General features: G+C 41.1%; 2 protein-coding genes across 2 annotated transcripts in view; both read left to right on the forward strand.

Annotated features, from left to right (window-relative positions):
* Positions 1-255: 255 nt before the first annotated feature.
* On the forward strand, positions 256-8258 carry LOC307002514 (sterile alpha motif domain-containing protein 9-like). The gene is made up of 3 exons (XM_079620195.1): positions 256-274; positions 361-1031; positions 2665-8258. Exons 1-3 carry the CDS (start codon positions 271-273, stop codon positions 6553-6555), a joined length of 4566 nt encoding a protein of 1521 aa, XP_079476321.1. The 5' UTR covers positions 256-270; the 3' UTR covers positions 6556-8258.
* A 3271-nt stretch (positions 8259-11529) lies between these two features.
* The window catches only part of LOC307004013 (transcription factor MafK-like), a 35949-nt gene continuing 23052 nt past the window's right edge, over positions 11530-24426 (forward strand). The window contains exon 1 of the mRNA XM_079622954.1: positions 11530-11694. The gene's annotated coding sequence lies outside the window, so the exon portion shown is untranslated. The remainder of the gene's footprint in view (positions 11695-24426) is intronic.

The raw sequence follows: 24426 nt of genomic DNA on the forward strand, positions 1-24426 counted from the left end.
TGCAGATGTGAATTTAAAGCATTAGCAATTAACAGATAAGTAAATGGATGCACCTTTCTATGTTGTGCATAGAAACCCCTTGTTGTGCGTTTATTTAATGATGAAATTAATCTGAAATACATCCCAGTTGTTGCCAGATGAAATACAGATAAATATGTTGTTGACGGCTTTAAAATGTCTGCTCCAACAATGTCATTTCTGTTCTTCAAGGTCTGCAATGTAAAGGTATCTGTATTTGCACTGTGAATGATCATTAGAAGACATTAAACAATGGGCAAGTATAATGTTTTTTTTTATAACCCTTACCAGTTATTGTTTTAAAGTAAAATATCTCACCTTGAGCAATTTTTTGGTTTGCAGAAAAGACAGAGGATCCTCCACTGGAGACATGGAATGAGTCTATGGTGAGCAACTGGTTAAGATCAATAGGAATTAAAGAAACGTACATCGAAAAACTTCATGAAGAGGAAGTAGATGGCCGGATCCTTTGTGAACTATCAGAAGAATATCTGAAAAAAGAGACTGGAATGAAATCCGGGCCTGCGCTTTTGATAATCAAAAAAAGAGATGAGTTAGTTATCAATTCACAAAAAGTCCAACGACATCATGATCATTTACACAAACAGACTTCTGTTGCAATTAAATGTATTGACACAAGAGCCGATGTCAATGAAGAGAATAACAAGGAAGAAGACTCTGTACTTGTGGTAACAACAAAAAGAGATTCAAAACTACGACCTTTTGATATGAAAGGTGTTGATTTTACATATGTTAAGAACAGTGTGCTCCTACCAGAATCAGGGGTTAATGATTTTATTATTCCATGTCATGAGTACAAGTCATTTGCCATTGCTGCAACGCTGGACCGTCAAAGACTACAGGCCAAGTTTGCAAAGGAAGTGCTGAAGTTTGCTACTGGTTGTATGAATGTTCGTACAAATGGCACAATACATTTTGGTGTCATGGACAGTAGAGGTGACACTGGTTATGTACATGGTGAAATCATTGGTGTTCCTGTCGAGGAAAAAGATGTATACTACAGGGCTCCAAACAAAAAAATCAAGTAAGGAGCCATTGGCTCCTATAGGGGGAAAAAACAGGCGCCAAATAATTTTTTTAAGAGCCACATAACAATGCATTTACTTTTAGTCACCCTGTTGTGTGCATGTCTCTCCTCTTCTTACAGTTTCAGCATTTTCATCTTGTGAATGTTCTGGGAACTGAAGCTTATTTGGGAACTGAATGTCACTTCCGACTTATGAACTATAATAATCCAAAATAGTCCAAAAATGTTACTTTGCTTAGTTACTGTCCCCGTGTTTTCTCACAGTCTCTTTTTTGAAATGGTTAGTTCCTGTAATTAACTCCGTTTTCCCCGCTATTTCTTTGCCCGCTCTTGAACAAAAGTCACAAAAAAAAATTTGTGTCTCGTGATCATACCTCAGTAGGGCTGCACGATTTTGGCCAAAATTATTTGTTGATTTGTCACATAGGCTAATTATAACTGCTTTTTTACATTCATATTGTGCTACATCTCCTGCTAATGTGTATCAAAATAAAATGGGTCCTCTTATTCACCAAAATTCAGTGCTTCTCCAGAATAAATAAAAATAAATAATTTATTAATATTTTAAATTGTATTTATATTTTATATACATTGTATTTATAATAATTATTAGGATAGACTAGAGATATTATCTTCTGTTATTATTATTATTACCTATTATTACATGGCTTGGTTAAATTCTGATGTAGAATGCAGTATGTTATTTCTTGATAAGACACAGTTGCCATGAAAAACAGAGCGTTGTCATGGACACGGAAGCAATACAATCGTTTTTAAATCAATATTTTCTGTCAAATTATTGATTTATTTGGAAGGTAGCCATGTAAGAGGGATCCCGATGTCAGTTAATAAAATTCTGTAGTTGTTATTTGAAAGGTCTCTTGTTATTTGAAGTCTCTCGCGCGCAGACACCCTTATCGGTCTCTCTCGCGCACTATTGCTCGCGCACAGACATCGGTCTCTCTCGCGCACTATTGCTCGCGCACAGACATCGGTCTCTCTCGCGCACTATTGCTCGCGCACAGACACACGCTGTCTCATCTCGCCCAGTTCGCTTCGCTTTTGTCCAGTCCGGCAAAACATTCTAGTTTCTACATCTAGAAACTAAGCTGTGCGGTGCAGGGAACAACTCTGATTATTGGCTCGTCATGGAGTCAGCGCTAGATTGGCATTGCAAAAAAAAAAAAACTTTCATATGGAGCGTTCTATGAACAGAATGACGCATTTAAAATATCGCATATTTTTTGTTAGCAGAGGTGTGTCATGCGTGCTGGTGATTGACAGAGATGAGGATTGCTTGAAGAAGTCCAATATTTTTCGCTTTGACATTTTTTTTTCTGACGCGAAAGGTGACATTCGCTTTACCCGTTCATATTTTGGCGCTTTCACTCAGTTCACACAAAGCGTCTCATTTCATGACGTTAACAAAACAAATGAAGCGATAGGCTACTGGCTATAAAACATGCATGTATGATGCAGATTTTACAATCAAAGGGAGTAAATTTGTATTGTCGCCAATGGCGACCTTGGCAGAAATTTCACTCGCAAATAAATATATTTGGTCGCAAATGCGACCATTTTAGTCGCAGTTTGGAGCCCTGTACTATGATTCATTGGATTACATTGAGAGGAGTTTCTCTAGCTCTGATAGCGAACTTGTACGACTATGTATTGGTGAACCTCAGTTTGTTAAAGTAGTTTGTTCAAACAGCATTGTGGAACACTATGTTGTGGAGGTTGATATTAAGCCAGCAGTGAGCATAGTGAAGAACAAGGTGTTCTCTGTTAGCCTGCCAAATTTCAATGAGAAGGCAAACAAAGTTCAGTTAGAGAAGAAAACTGCTTATCGGAGAGTGGGTTCTAAAACAGAACCCGTGGCTGACCTGAATGAGTTCTACCAACTGATCAATTTTAGGGATGCTCAGAGAGAAGAGGCAGAGAAAACGTATAATTTCACAGCACCAAAACTATGCCAGAACCTGGGGAAAAAGCTCAAAATGCTCATAACAGGTGGAAAGAAAATAATGGACAAGGAAAAATGGCACATACTTGTTACCAATCGATTTCAAGAGAAGGATCTGCAACACATAGATTTTTTGCTGAACATGAACATCTTCTGTGTGTTTGACTTTGATCCAGATTCCAATGTGTCTGGGTTATGTCATGAATACAATAAGCACCATGCAGTGAACCGCCATTTCATGCAAAACTACAAAATTCCCAGCGGCTTGAGCATCCGAGACTTTGAGAGTCATTTGCGTCTGTTTGATCAAACCAGCTGGATATTTTGCAATGGCCGGAGCGATTTTAAAGGCAACGAGCCTCCCTGTGATGAGAAGACCTGGGTCAAATCAAAAAGAACCCTTTTAAAAGATTGTGTGTCATTGATCTGCAAAGATATCTTGCCCAAAGGAACCTTTCAAGTGATCTTCCTTCTTACTTCCCCTGTTGACACACCATTCCTAAACACATTCTATGAGTTCTTCACTGACATGGAAGGACATGAAGACATTATTTGCCTTGCTGAATCGGAGGAGAATTTCAAGGACTGGCAGACCTTTGCTCTAGGATCCTGTGACATGGACACATTAAACAGTTCAAGTGTTGTTGGGATGACAATAAGTCAGGTAAATGCAACCCTCCAACAGGTCCAGCATACCACAACACAGGCCACCAAAAGACTACCGATCCATGTCAAAGGGGAGTGTTTCCTTGATACTCGAAAGGAGGAAACCAGATGTTCATTGGAGATTCTGAGTCTAAACCACTGTGAAGAAACTAGTCCCGATGTCATGGAATCTGAAAAGGAAACGATTGAGCAGCAGTTTTACCATGGAGGAAAAGTAACTTGGATGAATCTCTGGCTTGCAGATAAAAAGATCATTGGGGAGGTAATTCAAAGAGATGCTTACAATGAAGTCAACTATATGGTGAAAGACTGTCTTTGCTGGAGTTTGGATCGGGCACCCATCAGCTGCATCAACATATACCATCATCCTGGCAGTGGTGGCAGTACAGTGGCAAGGCAGGTACTATGGAATAACCGAAGGGATCTAAGGTGTGCCGTTGTAAAACCTTCAAAATCCGTATCGGTTGTTTCAGAAGATGCCGTTTGGCTTCGGGAATACGAAGAAAAAGATCCCCAAAAATGCCTCCCTGTTCTCCTGCTGTTTGAAGACTGTGATCAAGAGTATTTAGAAGATGTAAAGAATGAATTGGAAGTGGCTGTCAATACCAAGAAAATAGCACGTGGAACTCTCTGCTTCATTCTGCTAAGTTGTAGGCGATCGCACAATCCAGAGAAGATGTGCAGGGAATCACCTCAACAGAATGTTTCCATAACTCATAAACTTTCAGAGACCGAAAAAAAGCAGTTTTCCCAAAAACGACAAAGACTTGAAAAGCAGTTCAGGCCAGAATTTATTCTAACATTTGTCCTGATGAGTGAGGAATTCGAGAGCCACAAAATTGCTGAATATGTGAAGAAGTTTGTCAAACATTTACTGCAAGATATTGACCACAACTCTGTGGTTACTAAGCTTGTTCGGTATGTGGCATTGCTCAACACTTACGTGCATAACTCGTTCATCTCTCAGTCACATTGCGAAGCTCTCCTGGCTCTGTCCATCTGTGTGGATAGGTTTCGACGACATGCCTTTGAGACTTCTCTAAGTGAGCAAGCTAAATTGGTCTTAATACACTTGAGGGATGAAAACACCTTCATTAACTCCGTCAGAATCATTCATCCACTGGTTGCAAAGGAAATCCTCCAATTTCTGGGTGACAAACAACAACAAAGTGATCTTGCTTCCGATCTTCTCAACAACGATGTGCTCTTTGAGCACAGGTTTGGTAGAGATCAGTACATGAAGTTCTTGCGAGATCTGTTCATGACACGCCACAGGATCAGCAAAGGTGATAAATTTGACAGCTTCTTCTCTCCCCTAATTGAGCATGTGAGAGAGAAAGAGTGTCCGGATAAAGCCATTGAGCTTCTAAAAGCGGCTTACAAGCGTTTTAATGAGGATGCATTTTTTGCTCAGCAACTGGCTCGACTCAATTACAAACATGACAGATTTGAAGAAGCAGAAAAGTGGGCAAAAACTGCAGTAGAGAAAAGGCCAAAGAATTCCTACATTCTCGATACCAGAGGTCAGGTGTACAGGCAGTGGTTTGCAGCAAAATGTAAAGCCATGGAGCAGGATGAAAAAACACCTGAAAACACAGTAGATGCTTTGGAAACGGCACTAAAAGCCATTGAATGTTTCCAGGAATGCAAGAATGCAGCAGTTGATGACAATGACACCATGAACAATGCTGGATTTTTCGGAGTAGTAGAGGTAGGATGTGCATTGCTGAATCTAATGCGCACTCTTCATGTGTTCTCAAGAAGAAAGTCTTCAGAATTAATTAAATACCTCCTTACAGATTACATTCCTGTTGAGATAGAAGAACCATGGGAACATTTTCATTGGAAGCTGAAAAACCTCCAAAAACTAATGCTGGAAGCACTGGAATGGATTTCGGAAGACTTGAGTTACTTCCAGACTGACCTAAACACCGATGAGGAGAAGACATCTGACACTGTTGAGAGGACTATAAAGTATCCAATGCACTGGCTGGTGAATAAGTCTTTTGCTTATGGCAAATACTTCAGTGGTGCTTCTCTTCTTACAGATCAAAACCAATGGAACTTAAGTCCTCTCATGAAACGCATGATGATTTATTATCATGGTGGCGGAAACATCACAACAATTTTTTCCCTCCTAACAAACCAGAAAGATAGCAACCCTGTGAGTGTTCTGGAGCACATTATTTCACTTTACCCAAGCAATCCTATGAGGGCACAAATGCTACCAGCGGACCTGGTCAAGTACATAGCATCCCACTTTGCTTTAAGTTGCCTCTCAACTCAGTCTTCTAAGCTGGCTGCATTTCAGGATCTACAAAGACTGAGTCACCAATTTCCTAAAGAGAAACTGAGATGCTTGCCAAGTGCTCTTTTCTTACTCGTTTTACTCTTCTGGCCAGAAGAGCATGACACAGAAGTGGAGAAAGAACACAAGTATGAAACTGTTCTCTCTGCTGTTGAACATCTCCAGATAAACTACAACAAGAAACTGAAGGACATCCCTCCAAGGAAAAAGAGGATCTACACTCATTTCTTCCTGAGCAATGGGACTGGATTTGAAAAGTTTGTCCACAAGAGCAAGGTTGAAACAATCACAAAACTGCTGTCTGTTTCAGAAAAACGCCAGAAATGGTTTAGTGGAGCAGTATGGAAAATGCCAGAAATCTCTAAATTGCTGAGATGTGTCACCGGCTGGACGGAGGATGAGAAGGTTTTTCTAGAGGGTCCCAAAGGAATGAAATTTCACATCCCAGCTCTCAAGTCATCCTCAGTACCCCAGAACAATGAGAATGTCACATTTTACCTGGGCTTCACTTTTAAAGGACCTGTTGCATACAACATTACTGTACAAACATAGACAAACTTATGTACGTTTGGGATAGACAAGGCAGAGGGAAGGAATATCTGTCTTTAGGTGCGAATTACATTTAAAATGGAGATGTTTAAGTCCTGTGTAGCTGAAAAGCTATTTTCCATGATAAATTAAAGCACTGTACATTGATAGTGAGAAATAGTTTGTTATTCTAGTGTTCTATTTAGTGTGATTGGTAACTTGATATATTTTGTGTATAATTTACTGTATTTCCCTCACAGATATCCAGAGGTGGGTAATCCAGGGGACAAAGAGTAAAACTCCTGCCATATGTTTATTCCACCCATAAACTCGGTCAGCTGATTTCACTAATTTGTTCTATCTCCTGTCTAAATTAGCAAATCCAGGTGATTGGAACAAAATACTGAACCTGGACTTTACACCCCTGCATAGCAATGCCACATGTCAGCCAAGAGCAAAGAAATAAGCCAGAACTGGACCTTATCGTAGCCACAAAATCTGTGTAGGCTATATTAAATATGGAGTAATTTCAGCCACAGCCTTAGATGAAATCACCTGAAGAGAAAAGAAGACATTAAATCTCTGAAGATCTCAGCAAAGGAGGATTAAACAACTCCACAAACAGCATTACCAGCTTCACTTATTACTAACCAGATTGATTTTATTTCTGTCAGACGTTTACAAAAGTTTTATTGAGAATTAACAGAGGTTTAACTCTAATGTGTTTCATTTTAAGTCACCATAACAGTGATTCGTGTTTCCATTAGTTGCGCTCTTAACTTTTATTATATCTTTTGTCTTTTTTGGTTGTTGTGACAGTGTGTTTGTCAAACACATTTGCAGCAGCAAAGAAAGCTAAAGTGAAACGAGATCAGGTGATGATGGTTATCTGTTGATGGTTTTATAATCATCATGAAATAGACTGATTCACTGAGATTTTTATAATTTAACAATTATGTTGTTCCACTAATATATTCACATCACAAACCCTTTACTGCAGCGTGAGATCCACCAATATAACAATCAGTTTAAATCTTTTAACAAGTATGAAATTAAACAATTGGCTTATGCTGACACACACAGATATCAACAATCAGTGTATGAATCTCAACAATGGTGACAATCACAAATACCGTATTTTCCGAACTATAAGTCGTTCCGTAGTATAAGTCGCATCAGTCAAAAAAAGTCGCACTGGACTATGTCACATTTATTTAGAAATTTATTTCACAAAATCCAAGACCAAGAACAGACATTTAATCTGGAAAGGCAAGTTATTCAACTACACAATAGCACACAGAACAACAGGCTGAATAGGTGTCCGGCATGTTAACGTAACACAGGGTTTCCCGCAGCACTTAAGCAACACACGCCTGCCGCCTTAACTACGTTGTCAAAAAAATGTATACGAAAAAAAATGTATACGAATGTTATGTCAAAAAAATGTATACGAGCGATATCCGCCGTGTTACTCTGTCCTGTTTAGAGCTTAGATTCTCTGCCCGAGCCCGATATTTCCCGCCGCTACACTCGGGCCGGGCCCGTGATCTAGAGACGTGCGGCGCGGGACTAGATTTGATGGCCGAGTGCGAGCGTGGGCGGTAGCCTAATGCACTCACTCTGTGTGTGCGGCTGCGGGAGAATAAAATGATTAAACAGAAATATCTATGAATAAAACGTATAAAACAAATAAATTGTTATTCATCTGTTGCAGAGAAGCAACACGAACAACTAAAACAAAATAGAAAAGATTTACAGGCCAGAGTTTCTATTTGTAACATGTTTGCAGCGTTGAGCGATTGTAGCCAATCACAGACATATGTGTTGATTTCTTGAACACAATGGCCAAATCAGAAGCATTTAAGATAGAATCCCCTCACCGCTCAAAACTGACTTTTTGTTCAGTGCTGAATTCTGCATGCTGGCAAATCCTCTGATTATAAAAGATATTATGAAAGATTCATTATGCAGTCAGCTTCATTGATAATAACAGATGTATGAGATGCGATTAACTGATGTCAGCTTTTTAGGAATTATTAAGGGAGCGAATCCAGTAGGCTATTCCTGTATAGGCTAATTATGGTTTCTTTTATGAATTTAATAAAGAACTCTGACTCGTATTCCAAACGATCCATATGTAGGCTACTTTTGTGTCCATTCGTTTTTCCTTTTTTAACCCGTAATTGAAAAACAAAAAATTAACCGTTGTCTTTTTAAACCGCAAAGTTAAACCCAAAATGTTTTATTTGAACTGGCTACACCAACTGCTGCGCAAAAAAAATAAATATCGACAAATTTTCTGAAATTTTTTTAATGACTTTTTGCCCCTTTATTAAACATTTTAAATATTCACAAACTAATATGGAAAACATGTCGATTTTACTGGTTATCTAAGGCCAAATTAGAACCTGGAATTGATATTTTCCCGCAGTGCTGAATGAGAAGAGCCGTTAATATTATTAATAAACTATTGTTTTCTAAGTCGGCTAAAAACATCTCCATCTCCGCTGTCAAGCAGATGCGCTTTTAGAGAGAAATGCACCTTTCATACGCATTACATAATCCGAATGTATTAGCTTTCGATTTGAATTTGTTCGTTTTAAAGTGGACATTTCAAGCTTTAGCCTACATAGGCTATATTTAGTTTCAGTTCTCGCGCTCCAGTTCACGGAGATCATGAAAGCGCGCCTGATTGTTTTATTTTATTTTACAAAAGCACAGCGCTTTCTTGTTATTGTGAGTTTACACAAATAAAAGTAGTTGCGAATAATGTTTTATTATTTTCTGTATGACCAGAAATTATAGAGTAGCCTATATTTAGTTGTTTCACTGTTGATAGGAAAATGCAAGTGTTCGCGTCCGCGGCTCCGTGCCATGCAGTGCTCCACACTCCACACAAACCCATTGCGTCAAAATCTTGTGTTTATTTGTGATAATTTTAGCCCTGTATTATTATTGTCTAACCCATTTTATGTATGACATTTGTTGAATTGTTTTGTTCCTTTTTTGGATAAAAGCGTCTTCTAAATATGTAGCCTAATAAATGTTATAATAATGATGATAATTATTAGTATTATTTGCGTACATGGACCCCAAACACACCGCGTCTTCAGGTGACTGTAAATGCGCAAAAACTGTTTCCATTGCAGTTTTGCGAAATATTCCTTTTTCGAATTGCCTGAAAAACCACCTCATGCGAGCGTAAAAACTTTTTTGCGATAAATGAGAGTTTTTGCGAAATTTACGTGTTTCCATTGTGCATATTTTCAATTCGCAATTTCAATTTGTGCAATTTGAAGGGTAATGGAAACGCGGCTACTGTCTAGCAGACTTTTGCGTTTTTACCGTTTTTACCCTTTAGACGGGAACGCGATGGTGGAACGTTTTTAAGATTTCCACTCTGGAGGGTGGTTTCACTTTTTTGTGTTTTTAAGCCCCAAAAACGCCGTCGCCGTGTAAACGAAAGGCACATCTGATAACATATTTTTACGTTTTCACCCGCGAGTGTTCTCAGGGCCTTACTCTTTGGCCCCTGGATTACCCACCTCTGTAGATATCATAAATACATATAGATATTATTTACTGAGATTTGTATTTCAAAGTAAAACTTGAAATGCAAGATGTTGTCTGTAGACACTGCAAATGATTTATTGCAGGACTTTTTTTTTTCTTTTTATATCGTGAGGAATTGATTTTACTATTTGTTTTTGTCTCTGTGCATGTTTTTGTTTCTAAATTTTTTAACTTTACTTTAGATTTAAGGTCTTAGTGTATCTCATGAATGATGGTGCTTTGTTTAAGAATAAATACATTTATATTTAAAAGTCAATGAAGTGTTACATGCCTTAAACATGGGATAGTTCACCCAAAAATTCAAATTCTGTTATAATTTTCTCAAAATTTGTTCCAAACTTGTTTGCATTTCTTTATTCTGTCTCATTTGTACAGAACATCTTTTGTGTTCCGTACACAAAATAACAGGTGCATAAAGGTTTGGAATGGTAAATGGTTGTGTAAAACGTTGTGTGTAGGCTATATTCCCATCAAAGATCCAAAGTAAGCATCTTCCCCAGCTAACTGAACTGGTCTTAAGTTTTTTTTTTTTTCTTTCTTCTGAATGTTATAGAGGCAACTCTGCTTAGTGTGCTCACAGCTCTGTTAGTCAGCGTATGGAGTGGAGCGCTCTAGGTGGAGATGTGAAGCCAGCAGCAGCAAACTACCAGATACTTTCAATTTAAGAGTCCTGCTTGATCTGAAGAAAGTGTGTGTGTGTGTGTGTGTGTGTGTGTGTGTGTGTGTGTGTGTGTGTGTGTGTGTGTGTGTGTGTGTGTGTGTGTGTGTGTGTGTGTGTGTGTGTGTGTGATTGCACAAACTAGATTATACTGTTCTGTCATTAGAAATGTTTGAGTTAGTTTAAATGGACAGAGAAAATGTACTCTTTAAAAAGACACATATTGTAGGAAGTCTACGCCATTGATTTACACAAATGTTTTATTTTTTTTTGCTTACCCGATTGAACTGAGGTGTTTTGCAATTGGGAAGCTAATTTGAATTGTTTTTGTTTTTTACAAACACTGATTGTAATTCTTTTTTGTCACTTTACCGTGGCGTGACACTTCAATCATCTGTATAATACAGTCCAATTACACTGACATTTGCACAGTATTTAATATATAATTTCTCATATACATTTTTTTATAAATTATAAAACAAAATATTAAAAACATCTCTCAGGAATAAAAAATCCCCCACAAAAAAATTAAAAAATGGATGCACTTTTCTACCTAATGTAAAATGTTAACATCTAACATTGTTGACCACTCATTTATGTATTTTTAATATTTAAAAAAGGGGTTTTGGTATGTTGAGCTGTTACTTAGAAGCACCCTCCATATACCATAAATGAGGAATTATTTAAAAACAAACATGTATAATTTGAATGATTTCATTTGTATTGAAGACTGCTCCTTTAAATGAGCGGTGTCGTAGAGCCTACATGAATGAAGCCACGTGATCAAACATCATATGACGTCTGATGATTTCAGCACCAGAGAAAGAGAATCCGAGCAACAATAACACATTTACACGTCTGACTTCACTCAAACACACTTTGGGTTCTGGACTCACTCCACACGCGCACAGAGAAGGGCTTCTGTTGTTCAGGTGAGTCGACTCGGTTATTGTTTCATGAAATGTGCGTTGTGTTGTTGTGCTGAGTGTGCACGCACGCCTCCACTTACTGTCATATTATATCCATAGCATATCCCTAAAGCAGCTCTATATGAGCGCACGTGCATTTATGTTTATTCACCGCTGCAAACGAGCTGCTTTGAGTCGTAAACATATTTAATAAGCGTGACTGGAATCATGGGCGCGCAAGTCTATGGGGATTCCCTGTGTGTGTTGCTGTGAATTAGAGGTATTAAAGTGACAGCTAGGGGGATGTGCAGAAATGTGTGGATAGGCGCGCACACACACACACACACACCAGCACAAAGCTGCTGTTTCATCATAAGGGCGCTGTGTGTTTCAGCACCAGGTAAGGCGCGCGCGTGTGTGTGTCAATATGCAATGATGCTGTATTCAGATATATTGATTTCTGATTGGCAGAATTTGTTCTTTATCATGCAGTTTTTCAGATCTTGGTAAATATCGGAGGGAAAGAAGATTTAATCAGAACGTAGATGCTGATTCATCATAATAATGCTGCTCGGTTTATGAATTTTTCTCAGCTCAGGAATCATTTGCCGGATCCACATTCTAATATTTGTCAGCGTGATATGGTCATGTGCTTTATTATATGACTCTCAAAAAACAGATGATTGTTATTAGTGGGAATATCGGTGTCGATTAATAAGCGCTGCTGAGCGTTTACAGAGATCTAAAAAAAAAAAAAAAAGACCTGTTTGAATGCTTGTGTGTTTGCAGAGTGAATGCAGTTTTAAATAATACATGTTTGATAATTTATCCTAAGAATTATCTAAGGCTGCTTTTCTGAATTTGCTTGCTGTTGTAATATGATACGCATAACACATATCTGAGCAACTCCAGCACTCCTTATTGCAATAATAAGCGTATTGAGCTGGTGGTTATGACTGTAAAAAAAATGAAGTGCATAAAAGCTTTTTAAATATTGCACATTAATTTAGGAAATATGCATGTAATGTGTTTGAATTTGGGTTATTTTTGCAGTATAGGAGTTCAATATTTGAACACAGCTGTTCAATGAGTTTTGTATTGCTACAAACATTACAAAACAAACAAAAATCATTGAACATTAGCAACATGCCCAATAATGTGGCATATGTTGTCATATATGATGTAAGTCTGTCATTCAACTGTAGGGTTTCAGCAATACAGTTATGACAATCATAAATGCATCATTATACTGTGGACAGTCAAATATAAACCGTAATATCAGAAATAGTCAACACATGTTGTCATTTAAAACATTTTACAATGCTGTTTACCTGCTAATGATATGAAAATGTCTTGAGAACAGTTCATCCTTTTATTCAAATGCCTTTTTATTGTGCGCACTCGTTTACTCAACAGATATTACAAAAATATGAATGTTATTACCCTGGTTGTTGTTTTGTGTGGTGCACATTCATGCATTTGGACAAATGTGTGTAATGAGACTTTTGACCTAATAATCAGCAATGACTTTGGGCAAGCCTGAATCTGGCTGGCATTAATAAGCATGTCCTTCTGTGTCGTAAAGCCCGCTGTATAACGGCACCTGAACAGACGAGCGCCTCATCGAGCAGCAGGGGTTCACATTCATTTGACAGATGATCTATGGTCTATGGTTCCATCATTCCAGCCTCCCCTTTGTCTGTGACTGGTATTTCTGCTGGAAATGATCTACCATTCCTCGGCTGAAGGTTGGCTGGGACAGGAGTTGATGCAACCTAAAGAAAGTGTTTAATGAGTGGAGGAGGTGCGTTTCTAATGCGGTGTGTGCAGAAACCAGTCCCTCGGTCCTCCTGAATGCAGCGCTCGGGACTCCACGAGAGATCAATGGGGTTTTGGGGGGGGCTTTGGGAGGGGTGTCTGATGAAACTCAGTGTAAGTGAGAGCGTCTTTTTTTATTTTTACCGCAGTTGTCTTTCTCTTGCTGTTGCTATGTGTTTTTTTCTTTCTTGCTTGCTTTGAGACGTAACACTGTGCAAGAAGGTTTTATTCAAAGATGTTAATGTATAGTAGGATTAATGCAGAATAAACCTGCATCAAAGAGCTTGAGAAGAACAGAAAAACCTCACATTTACAAAAAAACACTTCAATTAGATATAGATAGCGTGGCAGGGAGAGAGAGAGAGTAATTGAAATTACATTCATAACTGTAACTTACATTAAAATCAACTACCAGTTTAAGTTACCAATTTGATTATTGCTAGCCCTGAACTGAAGTAACTGAGCTACCTAATCGATTTCAAACTGTCAAACTCGCTGAACACTGACAGCTGTAGCCTACTTCCCCACATTAGCTAAACATATGTATACTGTAACGTACACACGGCATGGTATAATATGCGTGAAATTAATTAACAGGTAAATAAAAACTGAAATTAGATATAGCAGGCATCAAGCAGACATGGATTTGAAAAATATAATCAATTTTAGTGCCCATCAATATTACAATCTTATCCTAGGAAGATTCAACATAATTCTGCGGTTCTGGTGAGAACTGGCAAAATGTTTCACAAACTCATCCATGTTGAGGGAGCGTGCTCTCCTTGACTCAACACTGAGAATTCCGAGGTGACTTAACCTGTCATCAGCCATTGTTGTCCTAAGGTGGGTTTTAATCAGTTTTAAAGCTGAGAAGCTTCTCTCACAAGAAGCAGTGCTGACAGGTGTAACAAGAGAAATCTTACAAAGTCTAAATAGCTCATGGAAGACCTCTTTATAGGGTTCTAGAAACACAACAAAGTCAAGGAGAGTAGACGGTCTGTCACTTCCACTTTTCTCTCTCCTATCAAGAAGCCGCTTGGTTTGATGAACCTCATGTTTGAGGTCCTCTAAATCTGACTCAAATATCTGAGCAAAGGCAAACAGAGGCTCCTCATTCAAGAACGTTGTACTCTTTGGGTTGAGAGACTGGACCCCTTGCATTATCTCACAATTCTTCTTTGAAAAACGCCTCTGCAGTTCAGCTGTGAGACTGTCAAGTACCTGATAAAATATAGCTCTTTGGAAGCTCTCAACATCACTTTGGTCACTATTTTTCTGTCCTACAGTGCTCATCATCAATGAGTCACAATCTTGAGCTTGTTTTAGGTCGTCTTTTAGACTCGGTTTGCACAGTTATTTTGCATTGCTCTACAATCTCTTCAACCTCTTTCCATAGTTTTCCAAAGAAACCCTCACTTCTGTAGTTCTGTAATGTGTCTGTAAGGGCACCTACTAGATCCACAGCCCTTGCTAGGTCAAGAGAGCTTGATTGGAGTATGTCAGAAAGACATTTGGCATCACCAAGAACTTTACAGAAGGTAACCAAAAGCCCAATGAAATGTACATCTATCTGAGAAAGAATTCCCCTTGCCTCCACTGATCTATCACCACTATTTTCATGTGCTATTTCCTGTAGCACTTTCAGAACTGCTGGAAGCCTTTCCCTCATGTCACGGCCGGCTCACAAGCCGCGACAAAGAAGGAGATGACACGTTAATTCGTATGCAAAAAGGAATAACATTTATTAAAGTAAAAGTAAAAGACTAGACAGAAACGGGAATAAAACAATAACTAAGACGATGACGACGACAACATGGCACGAGAGGAGAGCGCCCCGTCACGACTGAAGGGAGCTGCTTTATCTGCCGGCATCAGCTCTAGCACAGGTGTAAACCCTCAGTCATCATGACGTCACTCACTCCAACTCCAACCTACAACACAAGAGACAAACAGACAACCAAACCCACACAATATGACCCATACTGGGGTCGTAACACCCCCCCCCCCATAGAAAAAGGGTGGACATTTATGAAACCCGTCACCGGATAACTCCCCATACTGGAAAGACCCACCGCTCTGTAATACTCTCCAATATCCTCAGCAACCACGGGCCCTGTGGAAGCAATTTAAGAAAGACAAGTAGAGCAAAACAAAACAGTTAGTCAATCAGTTAAAAGGAATAAGGAGCTCTAGACAATGCGTCAGCAACCACATTGTCTGTCCCCTTGATATGCCGGATGTCAAGTGCGTATGATTGCAAGAAAAGACACCAACGAGTCAATCGTTGGTTTGGGCACCGCAAAGAGTGTAAATAGATGAGCGGGTTGTGGTCCGTATACACAACCAATGGGTCTGACACAGATCCCACATACACTTCAAAGTGATGCAAAGCCCAAATCAAAGCTAATGCCTCCTTTTCAACCACAGCATAATTCAACTGATACGAATTAAACTTCTTTGAGAAGTAGCTAACTGGACGGTAAACTCCTTCCTCATCAGCCTGTAACAACACTGCTCCAGCACCCACATTGCTAGCATCTACGCACAACTGAAAAGCACGATCAAAACGAGGCGCTGCCAACACAGGAGTGGAAGTAAGCAGTGATTTAGCTGCCTCAAAAGCGTCCTGACAGACAGATGTCCAAACAAAAGCTGCTTTTGCTTTCAACAAATCAGTTAGTGGGGCTACCACGGTAGAAAAATTCCTGCAAAATCCCCGGTAGTAACCCACTAGCCCCAAAAAACGCATTAACTCCTTCTTAGTAGTAGGAGAAGGAAATCGATCAATGGCCTCCACCTTGGCCCGAACTGGTCGCACACAACCTTGTCCAACTATCTTACCCAAGTAAGTCACAGTGGCTTTGGCAAACTCGCATTTAGCCAGATTGACGGTCAGACCAGCATCTACAAAACGAGAGAACAGGTCTGCAATATGCTTCAAGTGCTGCTCCCATGAATCACTAAAAACTACTACATCGTCTAAATAGACGGCCACTCCCTCCAACCCAGAAACAACCCTATTCATAAGCCGCTGAAAGGTTGCAGGCGCATTTCTGAGGCCAAAACTCATAACGTTATAAGAGAATAACCCCTCCGATGTAATAAAAGTGGAAATCTCTTGAGCTCTTTTGGTCAACGGGACTTGCCAATAGCCTTTAAGCAGATCGAACTTGCTTACAAATTTCGCTGACCCAACCCGATCAACACAATCCTCAATACGAGGCAGTGGAAATGAGTCCGGTTTTGTTACTCTATTTATTTTACGATAGTCGGTGCAAAACCGATAAGTACCGTCTGATTTATTTACAAGCAAGCAGGGAGATGCCCAACTGGAAAATGAAGGTCGTGCAATATCATGATCCAGCATATACCGGACTTCAGCTTTAAGATGCAGGAGTTTATTTGGGGACACCCGATAAAAATTCTGGCGAATGGGCTCTGAATCCCCGACATCAATATCGTGCTCCAACCAATGTGTACGCGAAGGTACATCACCAAATAAGGAAACATGATGATTAACAATATCAATCAAATCACCACATTTATCATCAGGCAAATGGGCCAACATTTTATTCAAATTTTTAAGAGTCTCTGAATTTTTTAGACGTCCCAACAGAACTGTATCCTCTGGAAAAGAAACTCCCTCATCTATTCCCTCCCCCATAGGAATAAGCGAGACTCTCTCAACTAGTAATGCAGATTTTACCTCATCCTCTGGCATCTTGTGAGAACGGCAATAATATGGCTTCAACAAATTAACATGACACAACTGGGTGGACTTTCTTCTCTCTGGAGTGGCAATCAGATAATTTAAGTCAGTAACTTGTTTTTCTACCACATACGGACCTGTAAACCGAGCTTGAAATGGTGAGCCCTCCACAGGTAACAGAGCCAACACCTGATCACCAGGCATGAACTTACGTTCCTCAGTTCGTCGATCGAAAATGGTCTTCATACGCTTTTGCGAAGAATGCAATTGTTCTTTTGCCATCTTACCTGCTTCATATAATCTACGCCTAAAGTCATTCACATAACTTATCAAGTTTTTTGGTGGTGTACTTTCAACCCACTGGTCTCGGAGTACAGCCAGTGGTCCCCGAATTGTGTGCCCAAACACCAAATCATTGGGACTAAACCCAGTACTTTCCTGACATACCTCACGTGCTGATAACATCAACCACGGCAATCCTTGTTCCCAATCACCTCCCATCTCAGTACAATAAGAACGCAGTAAAGACTTCAGCGTCTGATGGAAACGCTCCAAAGCCCCCTGGCTTTGAGCATGATAAGCACTAGCTTTATTGTGCTTAATGTGCAGCAGTTTCAAGACCTGAGAAAATAAATGAGAAGTGAAATTAGAACCTTGATCACTTTGCACAATCTTCGGAATGCCAAAAATGGAAATGAACTGAGTCAAGGCTTTCACCACTGATCTGGCAGTGATCGTACGGAGAGGATATGCTGCAGGGTACCGAGTAGAGGAACACATGACAGTGAGTAAATAAATGCTACCTGACTTTGACCTAGGCAGCGGGCCTACACAATCAACAATCAGGTGCTCAAATGGCGGACTGACAGCAGGAATAGGAAACAATGGGGCAGGTTTGATCTTCTGATTTGGTTTGCCTGTTAGTTGACAAGTATGACAGGTCTTGATATACTGTGACACATCCTTCTTCAATTTTGGCCAAAAAAATTTACGAAGGATTCTGTGATAGGTCTTTTTTACCCCTAAATGACCTGCAAGTTTATCATGGGAAATCTGCAATACCAGTGAGCGATACTTCTCTGGAACGACCACCTGCATGATAGGATCCCCAGCAAAATCACTACCATGAGGAATCCATTTCCTCACCAACATTCCATCCTGCAAAAAATAACCATGAGCAACATTTCTAATTTCATCAGAAGACATCACACTCTCAAATAATTGATGGAGAGAAGAATCAAGTTGCTGCTCCTGGAGCAACTCAGAAGGAGAAACAGAAAAGTCATCAGGCAAAGAGAAAGGTTTGACTACAGCAGAATCAGAGGTCACCCTGGGCTGAGCAGAGGTCATGGAACGAGTTACCGCACATGCCGTAAACACTTCCGGGTAGTTCTCGTGACTCTCGTCAGGACCTGAAAGGGGAACAGATAAAACCACAGGAGGTGAAAAGGTATCAGGCCACACCCTACCCCCTGCCAAATTATTCCCCATGATTATATCCACCCCATCCACGGGCAATGATGGACGCACTCCAATCACCACTTCACCACTCACAAGCTCAGATGACAACGTTACTCTGTGTAAAGGAACAGACACCACATCCAACCCAATTCCTCTAACAAGAACACTAGAACCAGTATCACAAAAAAATGAAAATGGCAACACATCCTCCAATATAAAAGATTCCGAAGCTCCCGTATCTCTTAATATTGTTACTGGAATTTTTCTCTCCGTACCAGTCATCGACACATGTCCATAGGTGATAAAAGGCGCATAATCACCATTTTCTAAAAGGTTACCTGCCTTAGGAAATCCTTCACACAATGAATTAACAGGAGTTAACACGGGTGCCACAAGAGCCGCTGGTTTGATGCGAAGAGCCTTTCCGCCTTTACTCTTGGCTTTAAGCACTGGGCACTCACTTTTCCAGTGCCCTCTACCATGGCAGTAATTACAGATAAGAGACGAATTTCTGGACATACGATCCCCTTTATCTTCGAAAAATTCATCCCTTTTCCGAAACTCAAAACTCTTGTGTGTTAACACATAATCATCAGCTAACTCGGCAGCTTTAGCAGCTGTGTCCGCTTTCTGCTCATTTATATACGTTGCAATACGAGCAGGTACAGAATTCTTAAACTGTTCCAGCACGATTAAGTCAGTCAACTCCTCAAATGTGGTTACGTCAGATGCCATACACCAGCGATTAAATGCAGTACTGAGCTCTCTAGCAAACTCAACATGAGCAACATTAACACCTCTGGACAATGTTCTAAATTTTTGTCTGTACGCTTCTGGTACTAACTCGTACGATTTCAAAACGGCTGCTTTTACGATGTCATAATCGTTACAATCTGAGAGGGGAAGAGAAGAATAAACTTCCTGAGCCCTGCCAGTAAGCACGCACTGTAAAAGTAGTGTACGTTCCTTGTTGGGCCAACCTCTCGCTTCCGCAATCCGTTCAAACAAGGTAAAAAATGTATCCGGATCTCGTTCATTAAATTTAGGCATTAAACGCAAGTTTCCCGCCGTGTCAAACACTTTAGAAGTACCCTGAAAAGCATAATCTGAAGTTGAACCATCATCTATTTTGCCTTCTCTTAACATCTCCAAGCGGTATTTCTGCAGCTCTATATCTGACTGTTTAGTTCTATTTTTCTCACGCTCCGTTTCAAGCTGTAACAGCAATAACCTTTCTTGTTGTTCAAAAGTTAAAGTGCCAACAGTTGGTTTAATGTGAGCAGTAGCTGTATCAGACATTTCAGTCAATATAGCTTGTTCTATCAATTTTGCTTTAAGTGTTTCTCTAATTGTACTCTCTTTTAATCTCTTATCCTCAAATTCGATTCCATAATGATCCGCAATCATAAATAACTGATCTTTTGTAAACGACTCAAGTAATGCTCCAGAGGGAGAAATAATAAACTTTTCTACAAGTTTAGACATACTTCCTCTAAAATATGTTACAATTAATATAAAGTGACTTACAAACCTCACGTGGTAGGAATAAAAGGTTCCCTTTCCCTATCTATAGGAAAAAACGACTAACTAACTCACCCCTAATCTTCGTGTGGTTACTGGCGAGGGGTATTTAAGCACCAACTCCCGCTGGTACAAGAAAAGCAACCAGCACGCTGGCGACTACCTCATACCACGGCCATGCTCCCGAGACAACTGCTCTACTCACGGTCACCACACAAAAATAAAAAAATTACATTACCTACTTGTTCCAAAAGGGACCAAGCAGCTACACCTAACAAGGGAACATCCACAAAATTCTCCCCACGATAAGATTTGCAAAGTCACTTACCTCTTAGAAACAGCATAGAATAGCTAACTGATGATACAGCAACATGTCCTCAAAACAAATAATTCCAACGCGCATTTCCTTCCAAACGACGAATTAGACATCAAAACAATAGCGTTACCCAAACAACATTCTTCCGGTTTTACGTTCAGTTAATGAACGTGCCAAGTTCATTACAAAGTAACCGAACGCAATAAAAACGCTTCCAAATCATGCCGACAAATAACAGGAATTTGCACAAGTTAGCAAACGAGCGGCCGAGCCCCCATTTTGTCACGGCCGGCTCACAAGCCGCGACAAAGAAGGAGATGACACGTTAATTCGTATGCAAAAAGGAATAACATTTATTAAAGTAAAAGTAAAAGACTAGACAGAAACGGGAATAAAACAATAACTAAGACGATGACGACGACAACATGGCACGAGAGGAGAGCGCCCCGTCACGACTGAAGGGAGCTGCTTTATCTGCCGGCATCAGCTCTAGCACAGGTGTAAACCCTCAGTCATCATGACGTCACTCACTCCAACTCCAACCTACAACACAAGAGACAAACAGACAACCAAACCCACACAATATGACCCATACTGGGGTCGTAACACTCATATTACGGCATGCCATGTATCTGCATGCACACCTTACATCTGTAAGTCTCTGTAATTCCCTGTAGTTAGGGAAAGTTAGGCATTTCTTTGGCCAATCTGCAAAAAAATTTCTTACCAATAGCTTTTTTTACCATGTGTTCCTATAGGTGTCTAGTAACACCTCCCAATTTATCCACGGCCAAATCCTCGGGGAAACGCCTGGAGAGGCCATCAAAGTTGGGGTGCCCAGAGGGCCTGGGTACCAAAAAAAAAAAAAAAAAAAATTTTTTACCAATATTAGCTTTTGAGATGTCTAACTATGGGTTTTTAGGGGTGCTGAATCTATCCCAGCCATTAGTTTTGAGTAAAAATGACTCCAAATCCATACAAAATCCATAAAAATGTTTAAAACCATTACAAAACAAAACTTCCTAAATCAGTTTAAAATTTACCAAACCTCATCCAACTCCCCTGCATCTCCCTCACTCCTGTTATCATCTGGCTGGTTGATGTTCTGGCAAGAGTTACCATGACAGTTCCCACAAACAGAAATACACTTGACTCCTTGCTGCACCTGAGAGTGTCACAGTCCTCAGCACAGTTGCAGCTGACAAACTTCAGAAGGTGGTCCGGTGCAATGGGACCACCTCTGTTGTAGGGACTGGTGCATAACCTTGTTCTCCTTGTTTCCATCCATACTCAAGGACATCCAGTTATGGACTTTGTCAAGTCAAGTCACCTTTATTTATATAACGCTTTTTACAAAACAGATTGTATCAAAGCAGCTTCACAGTGATAATATGAAAATAATACAACAAAGTTTGCTTCTAGAAGAACATTGCGTCATCGTCCACCTTAAGTAAGGTAGATCAATAATATTGTTGAATATTAAATGTCCCCAACTAAGCAAGCCAACAGCCAAGGCAACAGTGGCAAATAACCAAAACTCCATCAGTGACAGAATGGAGAAAAAAGCAATTGGGAGATCCCAGGCTCAGTCGGGGGCCAGTTCTCCTCTGGCCAATCAGTGAACAGTGTATGATTATGATTCAGGCAGCATTACAGGTCAGTTATGACACAAACTAGTGAGCAAAGTCAGATTGGATCAGAACATTTATCCAGTTCCATCTGGTTGGAGGTCGGAGTCATCACGTCGGTATGTAGACGGGTTTGTTGAGGATCAGTGCTGATGGCTGTCGTGTCGATGAGGCCTTCACAGGGCTGATGAGGGATGCTTTGTGGATGGGCCCAGGCGCAGGTCCATCCTCTGATCTGGATACGGCCCAGATTCAGCTGACTTCAGTAAACAGGAGAGAGACTAGTTGACTAGTGTAGCAGACTTTATAGCAGTAGCCTATCTCTGGTCTGGAGATATGCCCGCAGAGAGTGCTGTGCTGCAGCTCCTGTAGTCGGAGGCAGTTTCTCAGGCTTGATGCTCCCGGCTGCGGCCCGGACAGTTGAACAGTTCGCAGCCAGCTTTGATGATGTCACTTTTCTTGGCTCTGATGTCATTGAACACATCCATGGCCCCCCTCTGCTTTGTCAGTCTTGCAGAGCTTGGTGAGCAAAGTTGGTTTGCTAAACCCAGAAATTGCTGATACGGTATCGCAGCCAGAGAAGCTGTGTAGGAAGATCAGGTATGTAACAGAACCTCTCCGGGAGGGCCACCCGGATCTTTCCAACATCGTAAGATGTGTCTTTAGCTGTTGTGAGAAAAACCGGGTGGTTTGCCCTATGATGGACCAGCATAACCATAACGTCGGTGTCCTCGGCCCTCACCTCAACAGAGGACTCTATTGCCTCATTTAGTGATGCACACACGATAGAAGTGTCAGCATTATCAGAGCATTGGTGTACACTGATCCTACTTTGTATCAGAACAATTTTCCCATCCATCTTGGCCTGTATGGCTCTGCCAACCTCCTCTGCCTGATCAGCATTGACTGAGTCCCCGGGAGTGCTGCTGAACCCTGTAGAGAAAGATACCAGAGTCTTCCTGTCACGTATGGAATCGAAGGGGTTGACTTCCTCCAACCATCCAACTATGGCGTTAACAACATCATTGTCTTTCTCCATCTGGGCTGTTTACTGAGCTGAAAACTGTTCTGGATACAATGGAAACCAAGCACAAGGTCAAGTCATCAGATCTGCTCCCAAAATCAATGGAGAGAAGCACCTACGGATTACTGTGATCTTTGACAGATACGGTAGCTCCACCAAGGACCATGACCACCTGAGACGTACAAAAAATGCATGCTGTGACATTCAGATTCGTTCAGACTTAAAAAAAACATTGTTCCACGGGAAAAGTTCCTTGACAACAAGCACAACAAGGCCCAGCTCATTCTGCTCCTTCCTGAGACCTTCCAAAGAAGTAGGATCAGTGTACAACAATGCTCTGATGCTGACACTTCTATCGTGTGTGCAGCACTAAATGAGGCAATAGAGTCCTCTGTTGAGGTGAGGGCTGAGGACACAGACGTTATGGTTATGCTGGTCCATCATAGGGCAAACCACCCGGTCTTCCTCACAACAGCTAAAGACACATCTTACCATCTTGACTGAAGACACAGGCGTGGAGTCGGCTATCTTGTCTGAAGAAACAGGCATAGACACAGGTGTAGAGGCGGCCATCTTGTCCGAAGACACAGGCGTTGAGGTGCCCATCTTGTCCGAAGACACAGGCGTGGTGACGGCCATCTTGCTCGAAGACGAGGGCTCAGGCGTGGCGGGCATGCCGTGAAGAAGCTCTGGAAAGGTGATCTCGGCAGGACGAGACTCCGGAAGGGTGGTCACGGCTGGACGAGACTCCGGAAGGGTGGTCACGGCTGGACGAGACTCCGGAAGGGTGGTCACGGCTGGACGAGACTCCGGAAGGGTGGTCACGGCTGGACGAGACTCCGGAAGGGTGGTCACGGCTGGACGAGACTCCGGAAGGGTGGTCACGGCTGGACGAGACTCCGGAAGGGTGGTCACGGCTGGACGAGACTCCGGAAGGGTGGTCACGGCTGGACGAGACTCCGGAAGGGTGGTCACGGCTGGACGAGACTCCGGAAGGGTGGTCACGGCTGGACGAGACTCCGGAAGGGTGGTCACGGCTGGACGAGACTCCGGAAGGGTGGTCAAGACTGGACGAAACTCCGGAAGGGTGGTCTTGGCGGGACGAGACTCTGGACTGGCGGCCATGACGGGGCAGATCCGATGAGGCTCTGGTGTGCTGGCGAGCGGTGTGAGTACTAGAGTTGCCAAAGAGGGCATGACATGAACTGGCTCAGGCTTAGGAGATACTGTGAGCTTGCGGGGTTCCTCATCCGCAAAGCCCACAGTAAATGGCGAACCG

Source organism: Phoxinus phoxinus (assembly GCF_949152265.1).
Source record: "Phoxinus phoxinus genome assembly, chromosome: 1".
Taxonomy (NCBI): Eukaryota; Metazoa; Chordata; class Actinopteri; order Cypriniformes; family Leuciscidae; genus Phoxinus; species Phoxinus phoxinus.